General features: G+C 43.3%; 1 protein-coding gene across 1 annotated transcript; it reads right to left on the reverse strand.

Moving 5' to 3' along the window:
• Nucleotides 1-12,118: 12,118 nt before the first annotated feature.
• LOC134345061 (extracellular calcium-sensing receptor-like) lies at nt 12,119-20,502 on the reverse strand. The gene is made up of 5 exons (XM_063045195.1): nt 20,212-20,502; nt 19,181-20,014; nt 18,315-18,542; nt 13,167-13,290; nt 12,119-13,071 (listed from the first exon to the last, which is right to left on the reverse strand). Exons 1-5 carry the CDS (start codon nt 20,467-20,469, stop codon nt 12,119-12,121), a joined length of 2,397 nt encoding a protein of 798 aa, XP_062901265.1. The 5' UTR covers nt 20,470-20,502.
• Between the last annotated feature and the right edge of the window lie 1,784 nt (nt 20,503-22,286).

The raw sequence follows: 22,286 nt of genomic DNA on the forward strand, positions 1-22,286 counted from the left end.
ATTTAAGAAGGGTGGGAGTCAGCAGAGAGGTAACTATAGATCTGTTAGCCTGACATCAGTGGTTGGAAAGTGGTTGGAACCGATTGTTAGGGATGAGATTACAGAATACCTGGAGGCACATGACAAGATAAGCAAAGCCAGCATGGTTTCCTGAAAGGAAAATCCTGCCTGATAAAACTACAGCAATTGTTTGAGGAAATTACAAGCAAGGTCGACAAATCAGATGCAGTAGATGCGGTGTACTTGGAATTTCAGAAGGGCTTTGACAAGGTGCTGCACATGAGGCTGCTTAGTAAGATAAGAGCCCATGGAATTACAGGGGAGTTACTAGCATGGGTGGAGCATTGGCTGATCGGCAGGAAACAGAGACTTGGAATAAAGGAATCCTATTCTGCCTGGTTGCCGGTTACCAGTGGAATTCGACACGGGTCTGTGTTGGGACAATTGCTTTTTACTATGTATGTTAATAATTTGGACTATGGGATCAATGGATTTGTGGCTAAATTTGCCGATGATACAAAACTAGGTGGAGGAGCGGGTAGCGTTGAGGAAACAGAGAGCCTGCAGAAAGACTTAGATACTTTAGGGGAATGGGCAAAGAATTGGCAAATGAAATACAATGTTGGAAAGTGTATGGTCATGCACTTTGGTGGAAGAATTAAACGGGTAGACCATTGTTTAGATGGGGAGAGAATTCAAAATGCCGAGATGCAAAGGGACTTGAGAGTCCATGTGCAAGATACCCTAATGGTTAACCTCCACGTTACCGTATGAAGAATGTCTGGTGAAGAAGGCGAATGCAATGTTGGAATTCATGGTGGTGAAGAAGGCGAATTCCATGGTGGTGAAGAATTCGGTGGTGAAGAAGGCGAATGCAATGTTGGAATTCATTTCTAGAGGTATAGAATATAAGAGCAGGGATGTGATGTTGAGGCCCCTATAAGGCCCTCCAGTAACTATACTTGGAGTATTGTGTGCAGTTCTGGGCTCCTTATTTTAGAAAGGATATACTAACATTGGAGAGGTTTTAGAGAAGTTCACGAGAATCATTCCAGGAATGTAAGTTAGTAAATTTGCTGATGACACAAAGATGTTGGTAAATTTGCTGATGACACAAAGGCATTAGTAAATTTGCTGACGACACAAAGGAGTTAGTAAATTTACCTATGACACAAAGGTTGGGGTGTTGTGGATGGTGTGGAGGGCTGTCACAGGTTACAACGGGGCATTGATAGGACGCAGAACTGTGCTGAGAAGTGGCAGATGGAATTCAACACAGATAAGTGTGAGGTGGTTCATTTTGGTAGGTCAAATATGATGGCAGAATATAGCATTAATGGTAAGACATTTGGCAGAGTGGAGGATCAGAGGGATCTTGGGGTCCCAGTCCATAGGACACTCAAAGCTGCTGTGCGGTTTGACTCTGTGATTAAGAAAGCTACGGTGCATTGGCCTTCATCAATCGTGGGACTGAGTCTAAGAGCCGAGAGGTAATGTTGCAGCCATATAGGAACCTGGTCAGACTCCACTCTGAGTACAGGTCGCCTCTCTACAGGAAGGACGTGGAAACCATAGATAGGGTGCAGAGGAGATTTACAAGGATGTTGCCTGGATTGGGGAGCAGGCCTTATGAGAATAGGTTGAGTGAACTTGGCCTTTTCTCCGTGGAGCGACGGAGGATGAGAGGTGGCCTGATAGAGGTGTTCAAGATAATGAGAGGCTTTGATCGTGCGGATAGTCAGAGTCTTTTCCCCAGGGCTGAAATGGCTAGTACGAGAGGGCATACTTTTCAGGTACTTGGAAATGTGTACAGAGGAGATGTCAGGGATAAGATTTTTACGCAGAGAGTGGTGAGTGCGCGGAAAGGGCTGCCGGTGACTGTGGTGGAGGCGGATACAATAGGGTCTTTTAAAGGACTCCTGGCTGGCTACATGGAGCTCCGAAAAATAGAGGGCTATTGGTAAAGCCTAAGTAGTTCTAAGTTAGTTACAGGTTCGGCACAGCTTTGTGGGCCGAAGGGCCTGTATTATGCTGTAGGTTTTCTATGTTTTTATGTTTGTAATATGAGGGTTACTGTATGAAGAACGTCTGGTAGCTCTCGGGCTGAATTCCCTGGAGCTCAGGAGAATGAGGGTGAATCTGATAGAAACATTCGGAATGTTAAATGGCCTGAGCTGATTAGAAACGCCAAAGTTATTTCCCATGGTAGGGGAGTCTAGGGCAAGAGGGCATGACTTCAGGATTGGAGGACGTCCATTTCGAACAGATATGCGGATAAATTACTTTAGTCAGAGTGTGGTAAGTCTGTGGTATTTGTTGACACAAGCGGCTTTAAGAGGCCGAGTCATTGGGTGCATTTCAGACAGAAATATATAGGTATGGAGAGAAGGCAGGTGAGTGGGGATGACTGGAAGAATTGGATCAGCCCATGTTTGAATGGCGGAGCAGAGTCGATGGGCGAATGGCCTGCTTCTGCTCCTATATCTTATGGTCTTATGATCTTATCACTTATCTGCATTGTACTCTCACAGCGCTCAATGAAAGGTCAGTTCCTTTAAGCCGTTTTATTTCCTTCGTCGTGAATCCTTTGGAGAATCAGCAGTAACGTCACGTCTTTGAAGAAATTCTTTTCCAGAGAAGTCTCTCCTTATTGACTGTCAATCGCTTGGACTTTCGAATTTACCACTTTAAGAACTGTTTCCGCATTTACCCTTTTAAGCACTGTTCCAGAGTTGCCGTACAATATTTAACTTCCGGATAAGTTAGTCGCTTGAATACTTTTCGCTATTTGTTGAGCAGAGTTTAGTAAATGTTTGTTTTGTTTTATGAAATCTGCCTCAATTGATAATGTATTGTTGCCGATCACAGACAAGTCAGGAGGACAGATAGGTAAGATGGATACACAGATGATAATTTGCTTCCCATGTACTAGGGTCCACGATATTTCTGAACGCGTCACAACATCCTGAAAAGGGAGGTGGTGATAGTTGGAAGTCGTGGTACATATCGGTATCAGCAACATAAGTAGAAAAATGGAGGAGGTCCTGAGAGATAAATACAGGGAGGTAGGAAGGAAGCTGAGGAGCATGGCCTCAAGGGTAGTAATCTCGGGATTACTGCCTGAGCCTTGGGTAAATTGTCATAGGATCAAACAGATTAGAGAGTTAAATGCGTGGCTCACAGATTGGTGTGGAGAAGTGGGTTTGAATTCATGGGAAATTGGCACCAGTATTGAGGAAGGAGGGAACTGTACCAATGGCCGGGCTCCAGCTGAACAGTGATGGGGCCTGGATCACAGCGAATAGCATAACTAGGGCTATGGGTTGGGCTTTAAACTAAATAGTAGGAGGCGGGTTCAACAGATTGGAGAAATATGGATAATTTTAAAAAGAGCTATGTGGATAAAGATAAAGAAAAAACGATAAAAAAGAGAAAAATAAGAGTGGAGTGAAGAAAAGTCAAATGCAAAAGAGTAAAAGATTACATAAGTTTAAAAGTGCAATGAGTGTAAGGGCACTTTATTTGAATGCCCGCAGTATTCGAAATAAGGTCAGTGAACTTGTAGCTCAAATCAGTACAAAGAGGTATGATTTCGTGGCCATTAGAGAGATGTGGTTGCAGTGTGTAGAGGATTGGGAATTAAATATCCAAGGATATCAGGTAATACGAAAGAATAGGTGGGAAGATAAGGGAGGTGGGATAGAGCTCATAATTAAAGATGAGATCAGAGCGATAGTGAGAGATAAAATAATATCGATGGAGCAGAATGTTGAATCCATCTGGGAAGAAATTAGGAATAGTAAAGGGACAAGAATCATTGGTCGGAGTTGTCAATCGGCCACCGAATAATAACATTACCGTGACACAGGCAATAAATAAAGACCAACATTGTTGGTGGAATCTCAGGTGGTGACCAGAGGGTGTGCAGGAGTGAGATATGCCAACTAGTAGAGTGGTGCCACAGCAACAACCTGGCATTCAACGTCAGAAAGACGAAAGAGCTGATTGTGCACTTCCAGAAGGGTAAGTCGAAGGAACACATACCAATCCGCATCGCGGGGTCAGAAGTGGAGAGAGTGAGCAGTTTTTAGGTGTCAAGATCTCTGAGGATCTAACCTGGTTCCAACATATTGATGCAGTTATAAAAAAGGCAAGGAGTGGCTATAATTTATTGGGAGTTTCAGGAAAACAAATAAACTCAAAAACTTCTATAGATGTACCGTAGAGAGTATTCTGACAGTCTGCAACACTGTCTAGTAAGGGTGGGTGGGGGGCTACTGCACAGGATGGAAAGAAACTGCAGAGATTTGTATAGTTAGTTAGATCCATCTTGGATACCAGCATACGAAGTACCCGGGATATCTTCAAGGAGCGGTGTCTCAGAAAGGCAACGTCCAAAGTTTCTTCCCCTCTGCCATCTGATTCCAAAATGGACATTGAGCCTGAGAACACTACCTCCCTTTTTAACGTATATTATTTCTGTTTTTGCAAGACTTTAAATGAATTAATTATATATATACTGTAATTGATTGATTGATGATTTTATTATCATATATTTTATTATCATATATTTTATGATTTTCTTCTTCTTTATACTATGTATTGCATTGAACTGCTGCTACTTAGGTAAGAAATTCCACGACACAGGCCAGTGATAATAAACCTGATTCTGAAAGGCACCATAAAACCAACCTGCGCACATCAGCTCGGTTTAGGACCAATGAACGCCACGTGACTGCCGGGAAACGACAGCATGAAAACAGCAGAATGCTCAACACAATTTCACCTTACAGTTAAGTAGAAAAAAAAGACTGAAATCAGATCAAACCTTGGTGTCTGACTCTGAACAAATGCAGCAATGCGAGGGATACCAACGGGTCAACTATGTGAATCTACCGGGATGACAAAAGCCTGAAGGCACGCACTCAGCGATTCAGGAACAGCTTCTTCCCCTCTGAAATCCGATTCCTAAATGGACATTGAACCCTTGGACACTACATCACTTCTTTAATAGATAGTATTTTCATTTTTGCACTATTTTTAATCTATTCAATATACGCATACTGCAAAAGTATACTGAATAAGATTTACTTATTTATTATTTTCTTCGTCTATATTATGTATTGATTTTGAACTGCTGCTAGTAAGGTAACAAATTTCATGTCACATGCCGGTGATAATAAACCTGATTCCGAAACAGTTAAATATCTGAGCCATGTAAGAATGGAACAGCAGTTATAATGGGGGACTTTAACTTGAACATAGATTGGGTAAATCAAGTTGGTCGAGGCAGTATTGAGGGGGACTTCATAGAATGTATCGGTAATGGCTTTCTTGCACAGCATGACTGAACTTACATGGGAACGTGCTATCTTAGATCTGGTCCTGCGCAATGAAACAGGTAAAATTAGTGATTTTGTAGCTAGTGATCCTCTTGGAGAGAGTAATTGAATTTCTCATACAAATGGAGGGAGCAATAGTTCGATCTGAAACCAATGCATTTTGCCTAGATAATGGGGACTATAATGGGATGAGGGAGTATTTCGCTATAGAACACAGGCTATATGGCGTGCAGTTGAGAAGCAGTGGTAGACTTTCAAAGAGATTTTGCAAAGTGATCAACAAAAATACGTATATTCCAGTTAAAAGCAAGGACAGCAAGGCTGGGGAGAGCCAGCATTGAATACCTAAGGAAATAAAAGAAGGCATCAAATTAAAAGCTCGTGTACACAATTTCGCCAAGAGCAGTGGGAAACTGGAAGATTGGGAAAACTTCAAAAAGTAACGAAGTACCAGTAAGCGAGCAATACAGCAAGGGAGGCTAGATTGTAAAAATAAACTAGCAGAATATTTGAAAACGGATAGTAAAAGTTTTTAATATAATTGTATAAAGCGGAAAAGAGTGGCTAAAGGGAATGTAAGTCCCTTGGAAGACGAGAAGGGGGAATTGATATTGGGTAATGAGGGAATGGCCGAGGCTTTGAGTGACTATTTTGTGTCGGTATTCACGGTGGAGGACACATCTAACATGCCAGAAAGAGACGTTCTGGATGCAATGGGCGGTAAGGACCTAGATACAATAGCTATGACTGAATAGGTAGTGCTGAGCAAATTTGTGGGCCTGAAGAGAGATAAGTCCCCTAGTTCTGATGGAATGCATCCCAGCGTACCGAAAGAAATGGCAGATGTTGGAGTAGAGGCTTTGGTGATGACTTGCCAAAATTCTCTGGGCTCCAGGCAGGTCCCGGCGGATTAGAAGACGGAGAATATCACGCTACTGTTCTAAAAAGAATGTAGGCAAAAGGCAACTAACTATAGGCAAGTTAGTTTAACATCTGTAGTTGACGTAATGCTTGAAGCCAACATTAAACAAAAAGTAGGGACGCATCTGGTAAGAAATAGATCCATTAGGCAGACGCAGCTTGGATTCGACAACGGCAGGTCTTGTTTGACAAACTTACTGGAGTTCTTTTAGGATATAACGAACGCAATGGGTGGTGGTAAACAGATGAATGTTATTTACTTGGATTTTCAGAAGGCGTTTAATAAGGTGCCACATAAAAGACATATCTATAAGATAAGGATGTATACAGTTAGGGGTGATGTATGAGCATGGATTGGTTAACTAATAACTAATAGAAAGCAGAGAGTTGGGATTCATGTGAGTTACTTTGGTTGGCAATTAGTGGTGCGTGGTATGCCGTAGGGGTCTGTGCTGGGTCCTCAACTGTTCACGATGTACATTTACAATCTGGAAGAGGAGACCAAGTGTAGTGTATCTAAGTTTGCTGATTATACTAAATTGAGTGGAAAATCAAATTGGGCAGAAGTTACAGAGAGATATAGATAGGATAAGTCAGTGTGCAAGGGTCTGGCAGATAGAGTAGAATGTTGGCAAAAGCAAGATCATCGACTTTGGAAGGAAAATTGAAAGAGCAGTTTATTATTTAAATAGTAAAAAAAAAATACGGCATGCTGCTGTGCACGGGGAAACTTTTCTGGTTGGTTGCCATTGACTACGTTAATCTGCAGGCTGAGGAAAGCAAATCCAATGTTAGCATTCAGTTTGCTTGTGCATGGATCACAAAAGGTTGGTTTGCAGGTGCAGCAGGTTATCAAGAAGGCAAATGCAATGTTGTCCTCCATTGCTAAAGGGATTGAATTTAAGAGCAGGGAGGTTATGCTGCAACTGTGCAGGGTACCGATGAGGCCGCACCTGGAGTACTGTGTGCAGTTCTGGTCTCCATATTTAAAGAAGGATATACTGCTTTAGAGGCAGTGCAGGGGATGTTCACTGGTTTTATTCCAGAGATGAGGGGTTGAGGCTTTGATGAGAAATTGAGTCACCTGGGACTGTACTTGCTGGAATACAGAAAAATGAGAGGGGATCGCATAAAAGTATATAAAGTTATGAAAGTGATAGATAAGATAGAGGCAGGAAAGTTGTTTCCACTGGTAGGTGAGACTAGAACTAGGGAACATAGCCTCAAGATTCGGGGGAGTAGATTTAGAAAGGAGATAAGGAAGAACTGCTTTGCCCAGAAAGTGGTGAATCAGTCGAATTCTCCGCCCAATGAAGTAATGGAAGCTACCCCAGTGAATATATTTAAGGCAAGGTTGAATAGATTTTTGCATAGTAGGGGAATTAAGTGTTATGGACAAAAGGGTTATGGGGAGATGAGTCCTTGGCCAGATCAGCCATGATCTTGTTGAATAACGGAGCAGGCTTCACGGGCCAGTTGGCCTACTCCTACTCTTATTTCTTATGTTCTTATTGCGGACTGTACCACGCTACAGTGAAGATAGGAATAGAAACAGGTGGTGGATAAGTGCTCAGCTGAAGAATTGGAGCAGAGTTGCAGAGATTAGGATTTCTGGATAATTGGGACATCCTCTGGGGCAGGTGGGACCTGCACAAAGGGGTGGTTTGCTTTCAATTCGAGGGGGACCAATATTCTTGCGGGCAGGTTTATTAGAGCTCCTTGGGTGTGTCAGACATATATATGGGGATGGGAACCAGTATGATAGAGCTTAGGATCGGCCAGCAGTTTTATAAATATATGATGGATATAAGATGAAAGTAGGGAAGAACTGGGTACAAATGCAGACAGAGCAAAGAGTTCAATTGTACCACAGAGACAAAACTTAAAAGGTCGACGAATGCAGGAGTGAAGGTGCTGTATTTAAATGCGCGTAGGAATAAGACGGGTGAACTCGTGGCGGAATTAGAAATTAGTCAGTATGACGTTGTGAGCAGCACTGAGTCGTGGCTGTTAGGCCATAGTACAGAGTTTAACATCCAAGGATGTACTTTGTATCTAAAGGGCAGGCACGATGGCACAAGCTCCATTGGTAAGGGGTGAAATTACATCTTTAGAAAGAGATGACACAGGGTCAGAAAATGCTGAACCTTAGTGGAGATAGGGAACTATATTATCCAAAAAATAGACAGAATGTGGAGTTGAGATTGCAGAGGGAGTTAGAAAAGGCATGTAATAATGGTAATCACACAATTATAATGGAGGATTTCAATTAGCAAGGGGCGGTTCAAAGGGGGTTCACGAAAATGATTCCACGATTGAGCGAATTGTCCTATGAAGCGCGGTTGATGACCTGTATTCACTGGAATTCAGAAGAATGAGGCGTGACCGCATTGAAAGCTGTAGAATGTTGAAAGGCCAGGATGAATGTGGAAAGGATGTTTCCTATGGTGGTCGGGCCACAGGCGGCTATGAAGGCCAAGGCAGAGATTGATAGATTCTTAACTGGTCCGAGCACGATGGAATACGGGGAGAAGGCAGGAGATTGTGGCTGAGAGGAAAAAATGGATCAGCCATTACGAAATGGGCCAAATGATCTATTTCTGCTCCTACATCTTCTGGTCTCATGTACTTATAAGAACAAAAGAACATGCATAACTGGAGTTACGGCAAGCCAATTTGCCTCACTGAGTAGTACGATCACTTGAGTCAGTTCCAATGTTCTCCCCAGCGGTTATTTCATTAATGGAGAATACCTATGATCGATTGAGTTTGTTTAAAGTGCGGAGGCTGATGCGAAGGTGGCCACCACACGATCCAGACGTAGATGAGCAACAGTGATCCAGTTCAATTCTGATACCACCTGTAAGGAGTTTGTAAGGGTTTTGTCCGAGTGCTCCAGTTTCCTCCCACAATTCAAAGACTTGCGGAATAGTGTGCTAATAGTCACATGGGTGCAGGACTGCGATAGCTCGAGTCGAGTATGTTGTTCTTCTCGGGGGTTATCTATTGGTAGGTACGCAAGTGGTGGCAGAGACCAGTCCTGGATCCACATATTCTGTTAGGGTGGATCTTTTGATTGGATGCACGGGCAGCCACCACATCTACCAAATAGACCGATATCGGGGTCCAGTGGTATGACATGCAAAACGACTGGGGACCCTTCACTGCTGCCTTCCTCTGCTTTCACTACAGTATGATGTGTCGTCATCTTCCGCCAGCTCTACCGTTGAGATCTTGATTGGATCGCTCTTTATCGAGAACCTGCCCATTAACCTTCGCGCCATGAATGACAAGGAGCTATGCCTTCCCGTGCTTTCCCGGAGTGCCTTCGTCCTTTTTTATAAATATCCTCATTCTACCTGCTATCTCCAGCGGTTGTTTACTGTGCTGAGTGGCCACCCGTCCTCCAAGGATTGTACAGTAATAGAGCAAGACAGCACAAAAACTGCCCCTTCGGCCCAACGCATCCATGCCGTCCATGGTGCCCGCTTAATCTAGTCTCATTTACCCATATGGAACCATATTTTCTCTAAACATTTACGATCCATATGAGCATCCAAATGTCTTTAGAATGCTGTCATTACACCAGCCTCAACAACTTTGACACTACGACCCATATAAGGGCCACACTCTGTGCGAAGAATTTGACCTGCAGGTCACTTTTAAGTCTTCTCTCGCCTGACACCTATGCATTATCGTTATCGGTTCCATTCCCCTGGGAAAAGGATAAGTGTATTCACCCTGTCAACGTCTCCTTGGGTTTAGAGACATCTATTACGCCACTTCCTTTCTCCTGCGCTCCATGGAATACAGTCTTAGCTTGCTCAGCTTTCCCATATAATTCATATCCTCAAGTATGGCCAAAACTTCCTTGCAATTTTCCCAGTTTAATGGAATCCTTCCTGTAACAGGGTGAACAAAACTCTACACGATAATCCAAATAGAACATCACCCATGTTTTGGACAATATAACATAATACCACGTCTCATGTACACATTGCCCTGTTCGTGAAGGTCAGTGTGTCAAAAGTTTTCTGCACCACTTATTATAATGTATTAAGTACAGACACTCCCAGGCACAAAGGAGCTTGGGAGTCCTTGTACGGGATTCCCTACAAGTTAATCTGCAGATGCAGTCAGTGGTTAGGAGGGCAAATGCGATGTTGGCATTAATTTCAAGAGGACTGGAATATAAAAACAGGGATGTAATGTTGCGGCTTTAAAAAGCACTGCTGAGGCTTCACTTGGAGTGGTGTGAGCAGTTTTGGGCTCTTTATCTTAGAAAGGATGTGTTGACACTATTGTGGTCAAGGGAGGTTCACGAAGAAGATTCCAGGATTGAACGGGTTGTCCTACGAGGAGTTTTGGGCCTGTATTCTCTGGGATTCAGAAGTATGAGGCATGACCTAATTGAAACCTACTGAACGTTGAAAGGCTCCAAGTGAGCAGAATTTGAGATGTTTTCTATGGCGGGATATCCTAGGACCAGAAGAAAAAGCCTCAGAATAAAGGGACTTACATTTAGAACAGCGCTGAGGGGGAATGTCTTTGGCCAAAGAATGATGAATCTGTGAAATACGCTGTCACAGGCGGCTGTGGGGGCCAACGTTTTATGTATATTTAAGGCAAATAGATAGATTCTTTATTGGTCAGGAGTGAAGCGATATGGCAGGACGGCAGGTTAGGGCTGAGAGGAAAATGAATCAGTCATGTTAAAATAGCGTAGGAGACATGTTGGGGCACATGGCCGCATTCTGTTGCTGTACCTTACGGTCTTATGGTCTTATGATTCTGAGGAGAAGGCAGGGGAATGGGTTTAAGAGGTTAATAAATCAGCCTGGACGTAATAACGCAACAGGTTCGATGGGTCGAATGGCTTAATACTGTCCCAACGTCTTATGGACCTATGGCCTGTTTCTGCGCTGTAGATTTCCGTGACTTGGTGACTGACTCTGCCTACAGCAGGTGCACGCATTATGAGCCGCTGATGGTTACGTTTTCTCCATGAAATACGTGAGGTGCACAAATCAAAGCTTTGGGATATTAAGTCTGAAGCCAGTATGTTTATTGGTTGCAGATCGTTCATTACATCCATACTGTAAATTCAACGCTTCTAAATCTAAAATGATGGAAGATTTATATTGAACCATTTAATTTGGCCCAATAAATTGATGGAATTGTAAGTTCTGTATCCGCTGGTGCCCCGGAACTTTAATGCATTATTTCAATACAAATAAATGTGAGAAAGTAAGACCAGTTTAGAACTTCAACTACGAACGGCAGAGCAAAGGAGCGTGACATGGAACAGAGGAACCTGAAGGTATAAGTGTGTAGTTGGTTGACAGCGGCAGTATAAACAGTCAGATGGTGACAAACGGCATTTATCATCAGATAGGGTGCCGCGTATCTGAGTAGGAAGATTAAGTTTTATTGCATAAGCCATTCGTGAGGCTATACTTGGAGCAATGTCTCCAGTTTTGGTCACTCTGTTATAGGAAAGCCATGGTTAAACTGTAAAGAAAGTACGTGAGCATGTTGCCAGGACGGAGGTGGCCCGAGTTTACGGATGTTTTTTGGCCAAGTTAGGTCTTAACTCCTTTGCGCGTAAGCGAATGGGGCTCGACCTTATAGAATTGCTTAAATTTATGAAAGGCATGGACAACAAACGAAATGCCGAGAGACAATGGTATAACTTTAAATTTAAAAAATGGACAGGTACATGGAGTGACGCAGCATATGAGGATATGGCCCAAATGCAGGTATTTGAGATTATCTGGATGGACAGCGCGATGTGTACGGACTGCCATGGCCAAAGCTCTTGTATCAATGCCGTATTGGTATGTGAATCTGCACCTCTACGCCGTTACAGGCCAGGACGTATGGATACGCACCCTATAAAGATTCCTCTGATCCACTTTACCCATAATGTGCTTCTTTGTGTTTCTCTCCGGAGTGAATACAATAATAAAACACTTCGGTGCAAAAATGCAAAGCAGCAGTCCAAAACTGGACGCCAGGATGGCAAACACTTCAACCGCCACCGTGTATTTCCCAGGAGAGCTCACGGAGGCCGGAATAAAAGTGACCCAAACCGCACAAAAGATGAGCATGCTGAACGTTATACATTTTGCCTCGTTAAAGTTATCTGGCAGCTTCCGTGCGAGAAAGGCCAGGACAAAACAAACGCACGATAACACGGCGATATAACCCGAAGCCGAGTAGAAGGCTGCAAATGATCCTTTATCACATTCTAAAATTATCGTGTCGCGGTAATATTTAGTGTTGATCACGGGGAAAGGAGGCTCAATGAGCAGCCAAAGCGCACATATTAAACCCTGCGCTGACGCCAGGAGGAAGACGCTTATCCTCTGCTGTCTTTGACCAAACCATTTCATCCTGATACTGCTGGGATGCGTTGCCTTAAATGCCGTCAGTACCAGAATGGTTTTGACCAGAACACAAGAGATACACATGACAAACGAGATGCCAAACGCCGTGCGGCGTAACATGCAGGACCAGTGTGACGGTTCGCCAATGAATGTGACCGAGCATAAAAAACAGCAGCTCAACGCAAATAGAAGGAGGAAGCTCAGCTCAGAATTGTTAGATTTAACCAGAGGCGTCTCTCGATGTTTAAAGAACAGACCCGCTGTCAGTCCAGACATGCACACTCCAACCAGAGCGAGTAACACCAACACAATGCTCACGATTTCCGTAAAATGCAGATACTCTATTTTCTTTGGGATGCATAGATCTTTTTGATCGTTGGACCAGTACAGGGGAGGACACTTGATGCAGTCTGCGGAGTCTGAGAAAAACAAATGCGACCATTCCATTGTAGAGAGGAACGCTTCAGGAATCTCTTAGGGTAATTATTAGAGTCCAACATGTATATCCGCTCACCTGTAGTGTTACTAATTTCTCCATCCGCACAGGACGTGCAGTCAAAACAGCAAACTGGTTGTCCTTTCCTGGCTATTTTTCTTGTACCAGGGGAACAACTTTCAGAACAGACTGCCCGGGGAATCTTGAAAAAAGAATCACAGACAATATTTGGTTATTTGCATGTGGACTGCCATCGAAATGTGTGGAACTAGTCTGTGTCCCTACTACTCTTACAGACACAAAGTATTTGATACTTAACCTGATTAACAGTTCCGACATACTCTGCATCTAATATTCCTCGAATGTTTTCGCTTTTCTATCCTTTCCAACTTTCAGAGTTGCTATTGGATACGTATCGAAGGTCGTTCCAAAGACGATCAATTGATTGCATTGCACTCTTCCACGATCAATACAGTTGAAGAGCATAATTAGCTAATTTCTTCAACACCTTAATTGTGCCGTTCTGTGGTTGATCATTCAGCCGTTGGAAATAGTAGAGAACGCTCCCGCTTCCAAATTCTACCCAGCGGTGACAAATGAACTGTAGGACAATGCTGCTGTGGTGAAAATGTTGGGCTACCAGTGATGTGGATTAAACATTCCCATCATAATGCACGTTGAATTTAAATTCATGGTAACAAAATAAAACCGTCTTGCACAATCGTGGCCAAAAATTAAAGCTGCCCATTCGTTCTTTTCACTCATTTCGAAAGATTTATATGCATCTTGTGTATAAGATGATGAGAGGCACATATCGTGTGGATAATCAGAGGCTTTTCCCCAGAGATGAAATGGCTAGCACAAGAGGAGCTTGGAAGTAGGTACAGAGAAGATGTCAGGGATAAGTTTCTTTACGCAGAGAGTGATGAGTGCGTGGAATGAGCTGCCGGCGACGGTGGTGGAGGCGGATATGATGGTGGAGGTGGATACGATAGGGTCTTTTAAGAGTCTCCTGGCCAGGTACATGGAGCTCAGAAAAATAGAGGGCTATGGGTAACCCTAGGTAATTTCTAAGGTAAGGACATGTTCAGCACAGCTTTGTGGGTCGAAGGGCCTGTATTGTGCTGTGTGCTTTCTATGTTTCTAAGTCCATAGCTACCGACGTGCCTTACCATGGAATAGTTAAACACACAATCCCGTTCTCGTGTATTTAGGGATGAGCTATAAATACTGGAACTTTCACACATACCCAGATCAAAATATGCCTTCTTTAACTTTCACTTTTACTAATTTGTTTTTCTTTTGATTTCAAGAGCAGCGAGGTAATGTTGCATTTCGATAAAATTCTGATGAGATCATGTTTGGAGCATTGCGTTCATGTCCGGTCTCCTCGTTATAGATTTCAAGCGGAAGTTTTAAAGCAGGTGTAAAACGAGCTTTACTTGACGCCGCCTAGGTTAGCAAACGTGCTTATGAAGAACGGTCGACCACGCTAGAGCTTTTCTGTTTGAAGGGAACGATGAGAAGCGACTTGATAGAGCTATATAAGATTATAAGATGCATAAATAGAGTGTACAGCCAGCACCTATTTTCAGGGCAGCAATACCCTTCACCAGAGATTAACCGTTTGAGATAAATGAAGGACAGTTGACTGGAGAGGTAGTCAGAGGTAGTATTTTCACACAGAGAGTGGGACGTGAATGGAAAGCACTGCAGTGATTGGTGATAATTACTGATAAATTAATGAAATTTAAAAAGACTCTTAGATAGGCAGATTGGTGAAATAAGAATGGAAGGTTTTGGGCTATGTTGAAGTCAAGACGTAGATTGATCACGGTCTACATTAAAATGTTCGCACGACGTCGTGGGAAGAAATGCCCTTAATGTGTTCTAAATAGAAGAAATGCCATCTTCCCATTGCTAAGAATTCCATCACCTCAAATCACCATATTAAATCTCCTCAATATGTAATGAGAAGTGTTCACGGAATGTTGACTGGTGTTGTGGGTGGTGGAGTGCTGTCGCATCTGCTTTAATCCAATGCGGGAAAGCCGATGCTACAGACAATCTGTTGCTGGAAATAACCTTTCATTCTCCTCATCAGATGCAAATCCATGGAAACTTCCCAACTTTTTCTATGTTAACTATTTTTTATGTGAACACTTTAACTGTTCAGGGTTACTTCAGTATTAATAAAAGATCTGGTCAAATATAAACCTATGCAAATTTGAACTGAGGACTGAGAACGTGAGAGGAACAATAGGCAATAGATAATAGGTGCAGGAGTTGGCCATTCGGCCCTTCGAGCCAGCATCGCCATACACTGTGATCATGGCTGATCATCCACAATCAGTACCCCATTCCTGCCTTCTCCCCATATCCCTTGATTCCGCTATTATTAAGAGCTCTATCTAACTCTTTCTTGAAAGCATCCAGAGAATTGGCCTCCACTGCCTTCTGAGGCAGAGTATTCCACAGATCCACAACTCTCTGGGTGAAAAAGCTTTTCCTCAGCTCCGTTCTAAATGGCCTACCCCTTATTCTCAAATTCTGGCCTCTGGATCTGGACTCCCCCAACATTGAGAACATGTTTCCTGCATCTAGCGTGTCCAATCCCTTAATAATCTTATATGTTTCAATCAGATCCCCACTTACCCTTCTAAATTCCAGGGTATACAAGTCCAGTCGCTCCAATCTTTCAACATATGACAGTCCCGCCATCCTGGGAATTAAACTCGTGAACCTACGCTGCGCTCCCTCAATAGCAAGAATGTCCTTCCTCAAATTTGGAGACCACAACTGTACACAATACTCCAGGTGTGGTCTCACCAGGGCCCTGTACAACTGCAGAAGGACCTCCTTGTTCCTATACTCAACTCCCCTTGTTATGAAGGCCAACATGCCATTAGCTTTCTTCACTGCCTGCTGTACCTGCATGCTTAATTTCATTGACTGATGAACAAGGACACCTAGATCTCGTTGTACTTCTGCTTAAACCTAACTTGACGCCATTCAAATAGCAATCTGCCTTTCTGTTCTTGCCACCAAAGTGGATAACCTCACATTTATCCATATTAAACTGCATCTGCCATGCATCTGCCCACTCACCCAACCTGTCCAAGTCATCCTGCATTATCTCAACATCCTCCGCACATTTCACAATGCCACCCAGCTTTGTGTCATCTGAAAATTTGCTAATGTTACTTTTAATCCCTTCATCTAAATCATTAATGCATATTGTAAATTGCTGCTGTCCCAGCACCGAGCCTTGCGGTACTGCACTAGTCACTGCCTGCCATTCTGAAAGGGACCCGTTAATCCCTACTCTTTGTGTCCTGTCTGCCAACTAATTTAAGATCCATGTCAGTACCCTACCCCCAATACCATGTGCTCTAATTTTTCCCACTAATCTCCTATATGGAAACTTATTAAAGGCTTTCTGAAAGTCCAGGTACACTACATCCACTGGCTCTCCCTTGTCCATTTTCATAGGTACATCCTCAAAAAATTCCAGAAGATTAGTCAAGCATGATTTCCCCTTCGTAAATCCATGCTGACTCGGACCGATCCTGTTACTGCTATCCAAATGTGCCGCTATTTCATCCTTTATAATTGACTCCAGCATCTTCCCCACCACTGATGTCAGACTAACTGGTCTATAATTCCCTGTTTTCTCTCTCCCTCCTTTCTTAAAAAGTGGGATAACATTAGCTACCCTCCAGTTCTCAAGAACTGATCCTGAATCTATAGAACATTGGAAAATAATTACCAGTGCGTCCACGATTTCTAGAGCAACCTCCTTAAGTACCTTGGGGTGCAGACTATCAGGCCCTGGGGATTTATCAGCCTTTAGTCCCATCAGTCTATCCAACACTATTTTCTGTCTAATGCGAATGTCCTTCAGTTCCTCTGTTACCCTAGGTCCTCCGACCACTATTACATCTGGCAGATTGTTTGTATCTTCCCTGGTGAATACAGATCCAAAGTACCTGTTCAAGTCTTCTGCCATTTCCTTTTTCCCCATAATAAATTCACCCGTTTCTGTCTTCAAGGGCACAACTTTGGTCTTAACTAATTTTTTCCCCTTCACATACCTAAAGAAGCTTTTACTATCCTCCTTTATATTCTTGGCTAGCTTACCTTTGTACCTCATCTTTTCCCCCCGTATTGCCTTTTTAGTTATCCTCTTTTGCTCTTTAAAGGTTTCCCAATCCTCTGGCTTCCTGCTTATCTTTGCTCACCAGGTTTGGCAGATTTGGACAGTAGTTTGTGTGTGTGCCGGGGTCCAATTTGCGCTGTCAGGATTGCCGCTATCTCCCCGAGTTTGAATACTTTATTCATTCGATGTCATCCTAGGGCGTGGAATTACCGCTACTGCCCACAACCGGAGGTACTCGGATCACCAACTTCAGGGGAACACGGAAGTGATGGTGAGAGTAACACCAGGACAAGAAACTCTTAAATCCTTCAGCAATGCTTCGTTTTGACATTATGACGTCTGTCTTGTGACTTCATATTTTCTACAAGCTTCTTATATAGCTTAAGTTGGCTTTAAAATATTACTCAATCCAGTTAATGTTATTGTTTGCTCTACTCCAGTATTATTCTGTAGTATTAATCCACAGAGTCAATGTGATGACTGGATTTAAATTGACTCCCTGTCCCTTCACTATGTTTAATACCATAATTCTATGTAGAAGAAGAAGAAGAAGAATATCTTTATTGTCATTGTTGTGGAGCAATGAAATACAGTTTAGCAGCTCAACGTTTTGCAGCATGACAAAGAATATATACATGAAATAAACTCTAAAACCTCAGGGGTGCAGTCCAAAATTAATAATATATGGATGGGGGGGTAGGACTATTGCACACCTGCCATTCCTGGAAGTGTGATGCATTTAGCTGCCGCCGTCTTAGGAGGGGGGCAGGAGAAGGAAGTGGGTGTTATACATTTCACTGCTTGTGGGTAGAAACTGTTAAGGAGTCTCTTTGTTTTTGTCCTTAATGCTTCTGTATCTCTTCCCAGAAGGTAGAGGGGAAAACAGGTGATGTCCAGGATGAGTGGCATCCTTTGAAATACAAGTAGCCTTCTTTTGAAATCTGCCAGTATAAATGTAAGCAAGTATGCTTTACTTGCGCTGTTCGTTACAATATCTTAGTATTATTTCATGGATAATTACGATTTAACTGTTAACAAAATTGGCCACTTTCAATGGACAACCGTACCTGACGCTTACCATCGCTCCAGACAATCTGATGCAGGTTCAGCACAAGTTCTTTACCCGGAGGACCTGATCCGTTGTAATATCCAACTGTCCGAGCTTCAAGGCTACCGTTTGCTTTAATTTTCCAGTTTACAATATCATAAGTGGCTGTTGGATTGCCTTTCTCATCAATATGCACCTTCTCCCCAACTTTTGTTGTGAAGTAAATTGACTTCATGTAATGGAGGAGCTACAAGTAGAATTGAACAGATTGCGTTAAGGTGCCTGCACATCAGAAGAGAATTTGTCTTCATGATTTTACTGCTGTACTTCTCCATGACATTTCACTCCATGTAACTATCGAAATCTCTCTTAAATGTGCAATTACAGCCGCCTGGAGCACGTCCACTGGCAGCACATTCCAGATATCGCTACTCTCTCTGTAAACTACTTACCGTTCCCGTCTCTTTTCAAATCTCTCCCCTGTCAGCGTGTGCCGTCTAATTCTGGGACCCTTAGACTAAAAGACCACCTTTTAGAAACATAGAAACATAGAAAACCACATACACCACAAAACAGGCCCTTCGGACCACAACACCGCATCTACATCCCTCATCATTTCGTAGAAATCTATGAATTCACTCCTCACTCTCCAACACCCCAACGTATGCAGATACAAACTTACTCTATAAGTCAGGATCACTGTCTACTTGTACAGTCACTACCAGCGAAATTTGCATTTGTACATCAAGGTCTTCCTCGCTATTCCACGACAGTCGTCAGTGCCCTGCATTTACTGTATAAGTAATACACTGATCTGAATGTCGAAACTGCAATAGCTATATTGAAAGAAGTCTACATTAAAATGGATGAAGTGCAAGTCCCTACCTGCCACGGTTTAAAATTTGAAAGTCGTGCACATGTTTTGTTCCGGAATGGCCCTTTGCCACTTTCACATGAAAGCATATCGTGAAGCGCATGAGCAAAAGCGTAGACTGCTTTATATACAATGTAAGAGTTCCCGTCCATGGTCAAGTCGGTGTAGGCGTTGTTGATTTGAAGCAGACTCTCATTTCCGCTGCACTGTGGGAGCCGGCCAAGTGAACCAACTTCGTTGGTCGCCTTTTCGAAACTATGAGTACATCCGAATGTGGTTTCCCAAAACTCCATCACTAATGGATTACCGGGAAATCGGGAAGGATGGATTGTGAGCAGGAAGTCCTGCACCCCTGGAATTTCCTGTGCACGCACAGCAGTTCCGATTGCTCCGGTAAGGAAGCGCCGGCCACTATCTACAACGACGAAGTCTGCTGTAATCCACCCCTCACTGCCCACCCACTGCACGCCGCTTAGGTTTTGCCGTAGAACCTCAGCAAATAAAATCCGCATTTCGCCAGGTCCAGCAAAGGCCACCACGACCTTTGTGGTCGCTTCCTTCATCACTTGCACTATCCTGGTGATCTTCTGTGGAGAGTCTGTTCTGTGAAATGATTCGGAGAAGGCAATGCAAAGTCCGAAATCCTCAGCAGTTTCGACAAAGGCTCTCATCCCCGAGTTGCCATAGTCGTTATTGCTGTTAACCGTTCCAATCCAAGTCCATCCAAACTTCTGAACGAGATGCGCCAGTGCCTTGGACTGATGCTCGTCACTTGGGATAGTTCGATGAAAATTTGGATATTCGTTCTTATCGCTGAGACATGCGCACGTGGAAAAGTAGCTGACCTGCATTCAATCAGACAGTTGGTGTGTTGGTTAATGTGCGGGAGTGACAGAGCGAATTATTATACATTGAATCGAAGAAAAATATTCAAAAACTAGAAGATATCAGTGATAAACCTAATTCACTGATCGTATTGATTTAAAATTGTTAGTTCCCGTTTACATCAGTGTGACCACTATAATTTTTTGCCAGATCTTACCAGTGGTATTCCAAAAGGTCCGGTTGTTCTTGCAATGGCGATGGACACCGAGGAGTCAGCAGCACCAACGATCCCAGGGATATTGAGAGGCCCGTCACACACTTCATCCGCGTACGTTTCCTCCTGCCCATTCACCAGAGCTAGAGCAACCCTTGTCGCAATCTCGGGGGAGTGGCAGTCATCGTGAATCCTGTAACCCAGTGTAATGTTCGGGAGGAGTCTCTCATCCCTGTTTATTTCCTCAATTGTAAAAATCATGGTCTGTAACAGGCGGAATCCCCTTAAGTCAAAACTGAAAATCAACCACAGATTGGAATTGGAATTGGAATTGGAATTGTTTCATTACAATTACATATGCCGTCATGGAGTCAGAGAGGGAGGATTCTTTTGTTTTCCTAGAGATATACCTTTCAATAAACGCATATCACCATATCAATAAATAAAGACGATTAATTAAAATCAGATATGTGTGTTGTAGATCATTTCTGGTACGATTTCTATGCCATATTTTAATAATACCAAATGCACGACAACACTGGCAAGATTTGTAAGACATTGCTTGCTACATAGCGAAACCCAATAGCATAAATGGCAGCAATGCTTCACTACCAGATGAACTCAACGCCTTCTATTCGCGCTTTGAAAGGGATTCTACAACTACAGCTGTGAAGATCCGTGCTGCATCTGATGACCCTGTGATCTCCGTCTCAGAGGCCGATGTTAGGCTGTGTTTAAAGACAGTGAACGCTCTCAAGGCGGAAGATCCCGATGGAATACCTGGTAAGGCTCTGAAAACCTGTGCCAACTAAACTGCGGGAGTATTCAAGGACATTTTCAACCTCTCACTGCTACGGACGGAAGTTCCCACTTGCTTCAAAAAGGCAACAATTATACCAGTGCCTAAGAAGAATAATGTCAGCTGCCTAAATGACGATCGCCCGGTAGCACTCACATCGACAGTGATGAAATATTTTCAGAGGTTGCTTATGACTAAACTGAACTCCTACCTCAGCAAGGACTTGGATGCGTTGCAATTTGCCTATCGTCACAATAGGTCAACGGCAGATGCAATCTCAGTGGCTCTCCACAGGGCTTTAGACCACCTGGACAACACAAACACCTTTGTCAGGATGCTGTTCGTCGACTGTAGCTCAGTGAATGATACTATCATTCCCACAATCCTAATTGAGAAGTTGCAGAACCTGGGCCTCTGTACCTCCCTCTGCAGTTACTGTAGATTCTCGACTTCCTAACTAGAAGTCCACAATCTGTGCGGATTGGTGATAACATTTCCTCCTCGCTGACGATCAACACCGGTGCAGCTCAGGGGTGTGTGGTAAGCTCACTATTCAACTCTCTATATACCTATGACTGTGTGGCTACGCACAGCTCAAATACCATCTATAAATTCGCTGATCATAGAACCATTGTTGGCAGAATCTCAGGTGTTGACAGGAGGGCGCACAGGAGTGAGATATGCCAACTAGTGGAGTGGTGCCGCAGCAACAACCTGGCACTCAACGTCAGTAAGACGAAAGAGCTGATTGTGCACTTCCGGAAGGGTAAGAAGAAGGAACACATACTAATCCTCATAGAGGGATCAGAAGTAGAGAGAGTAAGCAGTTTCAAGTTCCTGGGTGTCAAGATCTCTGAGGATCTAACCTGGTCCTAACATATCGATGCAGTTATAGAGAAGGCAAGACAGCGGCTATATTTTATTAGGAGTTTGAAGAGATTTGGTATATCAACAAATACACTCAAAAACTTCTATAGATGTACTATGGAGAGCGTTCTGACAAGCTGCAGCACTATCTGGCATGAGGGGCTACCGAATAGGACAGAAAAATGTTGCAGAGGGCTGTAAATTTAGTCAGCTCCATCTTAGGAACTATTCTACAAAGTACCCAGGACGTCTTCAGGAAGCGGTATCTCAGAAAGGCAGCATCCGTTATTAAGGACCTCCAGCACCCAGGGCATGCTCTTTTCTCACTGTCACCATCAGGTAGGAGGTACAGAAGCCTGTAGGCACACACTCAGCGATTCAGAAACAGCTTTTTCCCCTCTGCCATTCGATT

Source organism: Mobula hypostoma, chromosome 4 (assembly GCF_963921235.1).
Source record: "Mobula hypostoma chromosome 4, sMobHyp1.1, whole genome shotgun sequence".
Lineage (NCBI taxonomy): Eukaryota > Metazoa > Chordata > Chondrichthyes > Myliobatiformes > Myliobatidae > Mobula > Mobula hypostoma.

What these genes read in the sequence shown, in the direction of transcription:
- LOC134345061 (XM_063045195.1), bottom strand. Translation starts at nt 20,469, where the DNA reads ATGATTTTTACAATTGAGGAAATAAACAGGGATGAGAGACTCCTCCCG. An exon ending in GGAGCGATGGTAAGCGTCAG is followed by an intron (nt 13,291 to 18,314) that starts GTACGGTTGTCC and finishes TCTTTTTTCAAG; the next exon opens with ATTCCCCGGGCAGTCTGTTC. An exon ending in AGAAATTAGTAACACTACAG is followed by an intron (nt 13,072 to 13,166) that starts GTGAGCGGATAT and finishes TGTTTTTCTCAG; the next exon opens with ACTCCGCAGACTGCATCAAG.